Raw genomic sequence first — 10,024 nt, 5'->3', positions numbered from 1 at the left:
CCGTAGCATTGAACCCCAGCCAAGCCCAGGACTGCAGTAGCCACCTGTGCATAACCCAGCCACCACTTTGTGCCCCCTTGCTACAGCATCACCAAGAACAGCTTTCCTCTTTCCCACAAACAGCTTTAAGGTGCCTGAATCATCTGGGGGGGGGCGGGGGAGGTGAAGCCTGAGGGTGGATCCAAATCAAATTCTCCAGGTTCAAATGCCTGTGATCCCAGGGGAAACTGCAGCTCTGGCCCGTGTCTGCGGCCAAAGGCAATCTCAGAGCACCACAGAGGCACGGAGCATAACCTGCCCAATTTTCTACCAGCCGATGCAGTTCATTGACAGGCACAACAGCTGTTGATTGGTACCCTGAGAAGCAGCACAGAAGGCAATGAAACAGAGGGGCACTTTTCAAAATTAGCGCAGGTATCCCAGAGAGAACTGCAGTGGGGGGAAGCCAGCACTGAAAAAGATCCACAGCCTTTTAACTGCTGAATCTTCCCCCAAGCGTTTTGGGTTTTGAAATTTTGCTTCTTTGTCTTATCTGGGTATTTACACAGTTAATAAAAACAAGAGAGCTAGTGACTCAGCTGCATAAAAACCAGATTTTTCAAACTGCAGGTATAGCAGAGTACCCTTCTGCAAACACACAAAATGGTTTGGGAATCAAGCTGTAAAATCATAAGTACAGCAAATCAGATCAAATTGGGATCTTTGAGCTAGGAATATTTAAACTGTAACACTAATTCATCCCCCAATGATTTGATAGGTTTATTTGGCTCCAGGAATGAGAAGACAACTGGCAGTGACTCTGTTTTGCAGAGAGGGGAAAGACTGAGAATTTCTATAATTTTCACAGGGAAGACTCCCAAATAGATGATGACATTTTTGAGCATAGCACATGTCAGGTCGACAGCTTCCGCTTGGCCAAAGAGCTATATCCATTATTTGGCTACTAGGCTATTCTTCAAAGCAGCTGCCCAGCTCAGTCTGCCAGCTCAGTCTTTATGTGCAGTGGTGTCTGCCAGCTGATATGAAATGATTACCTTTGTCAGGAAACTGTCTCTTCTCGTAAGTTCCTAGTTCAAGCTAAATCCTGGAGTCAGAAGCCAGGCAGGAGAGTGCCTCTTCTGCCAGGAGGACCCAATGCTCCAGTGCATGAAGATTTTATACTCGTCAAGTTCAGCAACCAAGGTCAAGAAGCTACCAGCTCCTGCAGCTGCTGGGAAGCAGCACAGCCTCAGCTCTTGGCAGTCCAGGATGAGACAGCCCTTGCCCGCAGCATTTTCCCTTCACCCATCTGCAGGCACCCTGAGTGCCTGGTGTGGACATTACTAGTTAACTGGCTGTGAAATGTCTTTGCATTAAAATATCCACCCAAAGACACTTGCCCCAGGACATGTAACAAGGGAAAGCAGCATCAGCGATTTTGCAGCCCTATGGTTGCCCACTTAATTTATTAGAAAGCCCATTGACCATCAACAGTTTGCTCCGAGTCCATTCACAGAAAGCAAGGCCACTGCTCTTTTAAACTGGTCATAAAGAACCTCAGGTGTACGTATGCCACTCCGGAAAAGTTTGGATTAGAGTGGAAAATAATACACAGGTACCAAAAAAGTTATCTTCAAACTCCTCAACTCAATACCTACTCTGTTTTTTAAAAGTCTCATCCTAGAGGAGTTGAAATATTCCCCTTGCCTGAGCTGATGCTGCCAACATGAAGTTGCTGGAACCACTTACATAAATTTTCATACTACATCAAATGCACTGAAATTTTCCACTAGCTGCAGTAAAACAGACTCATATTTTTGGACCAAAAATCGATTTCACTTTGCACCTTTAGATATGTGGTATGTGCAGAAAAAAGAAAAAAACAAACAAACAAATTGCCATGAAAATACACTGCGTTTTTCATCTGAAGGAAGGGCACGTTCTCCCTCCTTCCTCTCCGCTCTCTGGAGGGCTCTCTATCCATATTAACGGTTTTTTCTGCCCGGCTGTTCCCCCCCAGAGTAATCTCCCATGTAATCTCTTCACAGGTGCAGAATCTTTATATCAGGCCCAAATTGCTTTTTTCCTGGCTGACAAAAAACCACTTTCAGAGAGCAAAGCTTTCACCCTTTCAGAGACACCTATAGCACTACAGGGCATGGACTCAAAAGCGTTGACAGTAAGACCCCCACAGCCCTCCCCACCTCTCAGCAGCAGAATGCATTGTGCTATGAAAATGACAAACGATCTTCAGTGGGGTGATCGTGTGTTATTCTTGACAGCCAGGAGATGGGCGCTGTGCTGGGTGTATATATTCCTCCAGAGAGGCAACGAAACAAGGTGATTCAGTCCTGCTTCCCAGGTCACATCCTACATCAGCGAGTTGTTGAAAGCAAATGCTGGAGGCATCGCTTTACTGTCCACCCCTTATCACTGCCTCCACACTGTAAATCTCTCCACTGAGGAGAGCGTGTTACCTGCTCTCTCCTCCCAGTCACTCTCCCAGTCCATTATGGGATGGCTGTGCTGTAAATAGGGGGTCCTGAGAGCCCACACCGCTGCCTCTCCACTTCTCCTTTTGCAGAGAGATCAAAACAAAAGACCCATAGGAGGAATGAACAGTCTCATATTTCTGTTTAAAAAAAAACAAAACCAAAAGTAGGAGGGGAATGAATTAGATTGGATACCAGGGACTGATACCAGCACCAGGAAAAAGCAGTCATTTTACTTTACATTCAGAAACACAATTTGCTGTGGCATATAAATCAAAGGAATAAAACTTGCTGCTGGCACTAACTTGTCACTTATTCCTGCAGCTGTACGTTGAAAAGTCCCCAAAGTTTATTCTGGCACCAGGATGCCCCAGTGTGCTGTACAAGAGGATGCTCAACTGCTCCTTCCAGACAAGCAGCATGCAAATCTCCGAACTGATGAGGCACGTGACACAGCACAGCACCCATGCAAACCTACCCGATGTGTGTCTGGCTAGAGTTAAACTTCGTATTTGCAAGCGACACTGATTTTTCAGCCAGGCTTACGAACCACTGCACAAAAGCCAGTACAGGCTGAACGGAGCACTGGGCGGGCTTGCCTTTTGCAAGCATGGGTTGTATCTGCACTCCCTGCCACAAGCTGAGCCCCCGCAGGCAGAATGGAGGGTCAGCTGTGCCCCTGCATCTCATCCAGCCTGCAACGCAAGAGCCTAAGACAGGAAACACTAGCCGTTCTTATTCATCCTTTCCAACTTTTAAGATAAAACCTTGTACAACTTCGCTTCAAAATTGCAACTTTGTTTTCAGAAGCACTTCAGAGAAATAAAGCACCGAGAGATGGTTAAAAGCAGTGCTGCTACAAAGCCAGGAGAGCAATGTTGCCTGCTGGTGAAGGGCTCTGTGCATACCCGTATGGACGAACAGTGAGAAAGTTCAATAATTTGCTGCATTAGGAAAATTCACATAAGCCCAAATTTTGGCTTCTGACTAGAACCATCTTTATTTGTGCTTGCATTGCACCTGGCTGAAAGCAGCACACAGGCTGCAGCCAGCGCAGAGCCCATGCTCTCATCATCCCCTAGGAGCTGGAGCAAGCAGTACATCTGCCCAGCTGATAGCATTCATCATTGCAGAGAGTGAATTCATACCAAAAAGCTTTAGTGCCCATTGCTGAGGAGCTACATCCTGCATAACCACAAGGCATTTACTGAGCGTGGGACCAGTATGTCTACGAATACTCTTCTCCATCTCACAGCTAAAGAAACGGAGGCACACAGTCAGTGATTTGTCCCATGTTAGAGAACAAGTCAGGAGCACCACAAGGAATAACAGCTGATGAACAGCTACAGTAACACTGGTGTTCCATGTGTCCTTAATGTCAGCACAAGAACAGCAAAACAACAAAACATACCCAAGTCAAAGTAATTTTATTAATAACTCTCAAGAGCAAATGGCTGCACTTTACTGAAAGAAAACTACAGCTTTATGTACCAGGGCAGAACTTGGGAAGCTGCATACTAAAATGCCAATTATACAAATTCATCTTAGGAACATTTTTAGACAAGAATGAAGCAGGGTTTATTTTCTTTAATTAAAACCAGAATCCTACATAGTTAATTAGCATAGATTCAGAGCAGAATGAATATTAATTTAGCCCACCTCTCCCAATTCTACCTGCCAAATATATCATGGAAAAAAAAGGTTAGAAAACAGATTCCTGAGCAACTGGAAACGCACCTAGTTAATGCCACTGCAAAGCTGCTGGCATCTTTGAAAGGTCACAGAGATCAGGAAAACCTTTTTGACTGGAAGAAGGCAAATGATACTGCCACCTTCAAAAAGGTGATAAAGACGACCCGGGGAACTAAAGGCTGGTCAGCCTCACTTCAGCCCCCAGAAAAATTACAGAACAAGCCATTATGGAAATCATTCCAGGCACATGAAATACCAGTTGATGGAAAACAACCAGTCAGCACCAATTTGCCAAGGACACATTCTGCCTGACCATCCTGATTGTCATCCAAGAGGCAATGACAGGGTCTGGCAGGGGGAAACAGCAGATGTCATTGACCTTGATCGCAGCAAGGCTTTCAACAGCGTGTCCCATAGGAGCCTTGTAGCTGGACTGAGCTACGAGGTAAGTGAAAAACTTCTGGACCATCGGGCTCAAAACAGTCGGTGGTTCAAGTTTGTTAGGTGATCGTTAAGTGACATTCCTTAGTAGACAAAATATGTTGAACATCTTCCTTAACAGAAGAGAGCCCAGCAAAGGACACTGGTTTGTCCAGACTGAAGAGAAGGCTGAGAGGAGACCTAACTACAGTTTCCTGCTAGAGGAGTGACTGTGGAGAAGACAGTACCACACTCTCCTCAGCTATTCAATGAAAGGACAAGAGACAACAATTTCAAGCTGCAACAAAGAAGTTGGCTGTAAAGAATAAATTCTTGCACATGAGAGCAGCTAAGTGCTGGAACAGGCACCCAGACAGGCTGTGAAACCTCCACCACCAGAGGTTTCCAAACTTGGTCTAGCTTTAAAGTTTTAAAACTGGCCTGGTACTTTGCAGGGGGGTTGGACTAATTGACATCCAAATGACCTTTCAACCTATACTTTTCCATGATTCTGTGATTCCAGCTGCATATGTAAATAGAAGAAGCCTAGTCAGTGCAAAGCCACCAGTCGCATTTATTCCACCTGCCAGGTCTCAGACACCATTACTATGCTTCTTCAGCCAAAAACTTCATATACTGTTTCCGAGCAGGAAAATCATCGGCCGGCCTGTTGTATGGTGTCCAGACGGGTTCTCCAACAAACAGCCTCATTGCCTTGATGTAATTCTGTCAAAGAACAAGAAGTGGCAAGTAATTTAAGAGCTCCTTTCCATAGGATCTTTATTTTGAAGTTAAAGTTTCATTTGCACTTCTGCAAAAATTTTTGAAACCATGACAAGATGGACAGAAAGCTTCACATCTTCCAGAAAATCATACCACTACACTGCTGTTCCCGCTCCCAGCTACTGCAGTGGGAGATTTTGCACCTGTGCCACAACCACTGCCTCCAGATCAGGCAGACATAGAACGTCTCCCTGCTTCAAAGAAACAAAGAAAATCCTGCCTTGTGCAAATCTTTTGCACTGGATCCACAATTAAAAGCAACGCAGCACCTATGCTTGCTTAGTTAAACACCAGCAATCAGAATACTCAAGACGGTTACACAATGCTTTTGAGGAATACCAGAAGCTGCAAAGTGAGAGCCATAAAAGCTGGATAGGATTGCATAAACTAGCCAAAACCTCATGCTACAGGAAGTGTAAAGTCTCTAGATCCCAACGGGAAAAGCAACAGCCCCTGCCACCAGCTCACAAGAAGTACTGCAGGTGTGTGGTACAGCTGCGGCAAAAGAAAATGGGATTTCACACCCTGCAGGAGCGCTCCAGCCACTGCGTTACGGGGAACTCACCTCTTCTGTCTCCTGTGTCCAGATTCAGACCCTACCCACTTCACAAAGACTGCTAAGTGCTTATCTTGCACCCAGTTCCTCTGCGATGCCAGGAATAAAGCCAGGTACCTACAGACCTTAGCTGCAAAACGCAAGAGTCTAGAAGCACATGAAGAATTTACTTTGAAGATGGCACTTCCGGGCTAAAGTTCCTGAAGTGGATAAACACTTAAGACTTCTTGTGGATTCAACCCATAACGCCTGACATTCTGTCTGTGTAAAGAAACAGCTTTAAAACAGCAATTGTGGCTGATTCACTGTGGATCTCAAAACACAGATGGGAAAAGCCAGGTTTTTCAGCCAAGCAGCATCTCCCTTTTTTACATATATGCTAACTGCTATCTGATTGAAAATCATACCATTCTCAAGACTATGCCAGAGGTGGGATTTTGGCACACAGGAGACAGCACACATTTCCCCATTTTCCAGGGGTAATGCTGAGGTTACAAACATATTTAGGACAGACACACAGATCAGGACTGTATGTGCCAATCTCAGAGTCTCCGTGCCAGAAATACCCTCCAAAAGCAGGTCACCTCCTGTAAAGCCAGCATCTGGACTAGCACACGCTAGCTGCAAGTAGTGGCTCTGGACCCTTAAATCCTTCTTTCCCTGAAGGTAAATCTAGCACTCCTGAAAAATGCCACTGCTAGACACAGATAAGCTCTGTCTATCCCCACAAAAATACGCAAAAAGGCAACACAGAAGGATCCATCTACACTGTCTCCACCTCAAACGAAAGCAAGGGCAATAGTGGGTGTGACAGCCGCAGGGCTTGGCTCTCACACCACTGCCACAGAAGATATGCTACAGGTATCACGTGGCAATGACTTGCAATTACAGCTGACGAGAGGAAGCTGGATTTGTGACCTGGAGATGAAAGGTTCAGATGCTGTTAATTATTTAGTATTTTTCATATTCCTACTTCATATTTAATATGTTTTGCTAACGAACTGCAAGTCTCAGGGCATGCAATTACTGATGTGATATATATTCACATGGATTTGTCATAAAAATTTATGGTAATCTATAGCAACATACGTTCTCATCCAGTGTAAATCGGTGATATATGCCGGCAGGCAAGGTTATCATGTCTCCTTTTTCCATGGAAATCCGGATCCATTTGTCATCCTTGTCACGAACATCAAAATAGCCAGATCCATCTAAGATGTAGCGAATTTCATCGTCTAGGTGTAAATGCTCTTCATAAAATGTTTTTATCTAGGAACAGCAAGTATCTCTTAAAACTACCAAGCACAGAAAAACTGCAAAGAAACCTGGTAGAAACATGTGGCAAAGCAGACAACGGCTTTCAAAGGGTAACTGAGCAGTGATTTAAATAACAGATGAGACCATCATGGTTAAAACGGCCAATCCAGCCAGTCAGCTACATTTCCTCTGGAGGACACGAATTTCTCTGACAAGAAACAGCAGCTATAGCTGCACATAACCAGTCTCTGAATAACAGTAATGCTTACACCCATCTCGGAGAGAGAAGGGTAAAGGTTCCCACTGCAGGATTTAGTCCTCGCAGCTGTTCAGTTAGTTAATTCTGTGCCTTTTTTTCCCTGACATGCAAAAAAAAAAGAGCTAGAGATTATTCCCCCTCTTTTACACTGGTGAAGGGCTGAATGAGCCCCACAGGCTACTACTACAACTGCATGTGAAAACACAGTTATTGCCAAACGTGGCTCATCTACAGCAATCTGATGTAAGGAGTGTGTCCCGCCTGCCCCCACACAGTAAGTCCCAGCTCTCTCCTCCCCAGCAGCAGCAACCACATGAACGCTGAGTTCTTTGTACATTTCACAGCACAGAACAAAACATGCTTTAAAGGCTCAATTAACAGAGACCTGTGCAGGCTAGTGCACAGAGACCAGTGCAATGTCATGTACCATCATCTGCTCAGGTCTGGATGCTGTTTAGCCACACAAGTGCAGGTGACCCTGAGCCAGTACTGATTCAGCACAGCGAGATGTCCATGTGCCCTGTCAAAAACAGCCCATCTTTGTGTCAGGCAATCTGAGTTACTGCCTAATTCACAGTCTCATTAATTTAAAAACCAATATAACACAATGGGCATAAAACAAAACGGTGTATTGGGTTTGCGTGGCAAGGCTTAGGTAGCAGGATGGCTACCGGGGTGGGTCTGTGAGAAGCTGCTGAAAGTCCCACCCCCATGTCCAACAGAGCCAATGCCAGTTGGCTCCAAGACGGACCCACCAGTGGCCAAGGCTGAGCCCATCAGTGACAGCAGTAGCACCTCTGTGACAACATATTTAAGAACAGGGGAAAAAATCCCCATGCAACAGCAGCTAAAGAAAGGAGTGAGAACATGTGAGAGAACACTCTGCAGACACTAAAATCAGTGAAAGAGAGGGAGAAGGTGCTCCAGGCACCAGAGCAGAGATTCCCCTGCAGCCCATGGTGAGACAGGTTGTCCCCCTGCAGCCCACGTTGGTTAGCAGTGGAGCAGATATCCACCTGCAGCCTGTGGAGGACCCCACACCAGAGCAGGTGAATGCCCGAAGGAGGCTGAGGCCCCATGGGAAGCCTGTGCTGGAGCAGGCTCCTGGCAGGGCCTGTGGACCCATGGAGAGAGAAGCCCATGCTGGAGCAGGTTTGCTGGCAGGACCAGTGACCCCATGATGGACCCTTGCTGGAGCAGTCTGCACCCTGTGGAAGACACCCACACTGGAGCAGTTCATGAAGAACTGTAGCCCATAAGAAGGTCTCACATTGGAGAAGTTCATGGAGGACATGGAGGGACTCCAAGCTGAAGCAGGATAAGAGTGTTAGGAGTCCTCCCCCTGAGGAGAAAGGAGCGGCAGGAACATGTTACGAACTGTCTGCAACCCCTATTCCTCAACCCCCTGTGTTGCTGTGCTGGGAGGAGGTAAGAGAAAATTAAGAGTAAAGTTAAGACCAGGAATAAGGGAGGGGTGAGGGGAAGATATTAAAATATTTAGTTTATTTTCTCATTATCCTACTATGATTTGATCGGCAATAAATTAATTTTTCCCTGTTTTGCCCATGGTGGCAATTGGTGAATGATCTCTCCCTGTCCTTATCTCCAGTCATGATTTTTTATTTTCTCTTCCCTGTCCAGCTGAGAAATGGGAGCGACAGACTGGCTTTGGTGGACACCTGATGACCAAGCAGGGCCAACCCACCACAACTGGTAAACAGAAATTTAATGAAAATATGGAAATGGCAGTGGGTTGCTCTTCTCGGGTCAGAGCAGCACACCAGCACCTGGAGGACGGGAGGAGAAAGCTCCTTTCAGGAGGCTCATCTGAGAGCTTGGCACCATTCACGCTGAGCTGTTACAAAACAGCCAAGCTACCAGCTTCCCAAGGTAAAAAAAAAAAACAAACCTCCTCTTAGGGGGAATGTATCCTCCTGATCCCATGAGATTAACATTTACTTTGAAAGGGCGTATTTGGCAAGAGCCCATGAGGATGTTTCATCCCTCAAAGTTGAAGGCTGGCAACCACCTGCCTTCAATGCAGGGATGCTCTGAGGACAGGTCAGCATTGGTGGGGCTCTGCTGGTAGGAATCATAAGTTTTGAAATGACACAGTGATGAAACTATCCTTAAAACCTTTGAAGACAATTTACAGTAGCAAAAGGCCTCTGCTATTTTTAAAATAATAGCAAAATTTCTTTTTTAATGTTAAGGACTTCAGTACAGGATGTATTTTACACCTGGAAATCTCATCTCTGTGTCCCCGCACAGGGTGTGCGGGTGTTCAGAAGCCAGCTGCACACTCTAGCGGCAGGCTTCAGCGTGCAAATCCTCATGGAAAGCAAAGACTTGTGTACCTTTTCCTCGTAATTTGGAAGCTTGTCCTTATGTATGGTTATTATATCCATCCAAGAATAATTTTCTGCTCTCCGAATCTCCTTCAGACACGGATCAGTCTCATAGTTATCAGCATCCAACTGAAAAACAGACAGCAGAATTAAAAACCGAAACGCGCAGACACAATCGCTTAAGACGCAAGTCAGGACGCCAAGGTGGGAAAGCCCGCCTGGTGGGCAGCGTCGGTGG

The 10,024-nt window shown here is 45.8% G+C and overlaps 1 protein-coding gene across 1 annotated transcript; it reads right to left on the bottom strand.

The window, feature by feature from the left end:
* Window positions 1-5,189: 5,189 nt before the first annotated feature.
* ADI1 (acireductone dioxygenase 1) lies at window positions 5,190-9,915 on the bottom strand (the record flags this gene model as incomplete). The annotated part of the gene is made up of 3 exons (XM_010140913.1): window positions 5,190-5,309; window positions 7,012-7,191; window positions 9,796-9,915. Coding segments are annotated over 3 exons (420 nt in total), but the record flags the coding sequence as incomplete, so codon positions are not given.
* Between the last annotated feature and the right edge of the window lie 109 nt (window positions 9,916-10,024).

This window comes from Buceros rhinoceros, unplaced genomic scaffold (assembly GCF_000710305.1).
Source record: "Buceros rhinoceros silvestris isolate BGI_N320 unplaced genomic scaffold, ASM71030v1 scaffold378, whole genome shotgun sequence".
In the NCBI taxonomy this organism is placed as follows: domain Eukaryota; kingdom Metazoa; phylum Chordata; class Aves; order Bucerotiformes; family Bucerotidae; genus Buceros; species Buceros rhinoceros.
The sequence above is the reverse complement of the archived record's forward strand: the minus strand, read 5'-3'. Positions and strand labels throughout refer to the sequence as shown.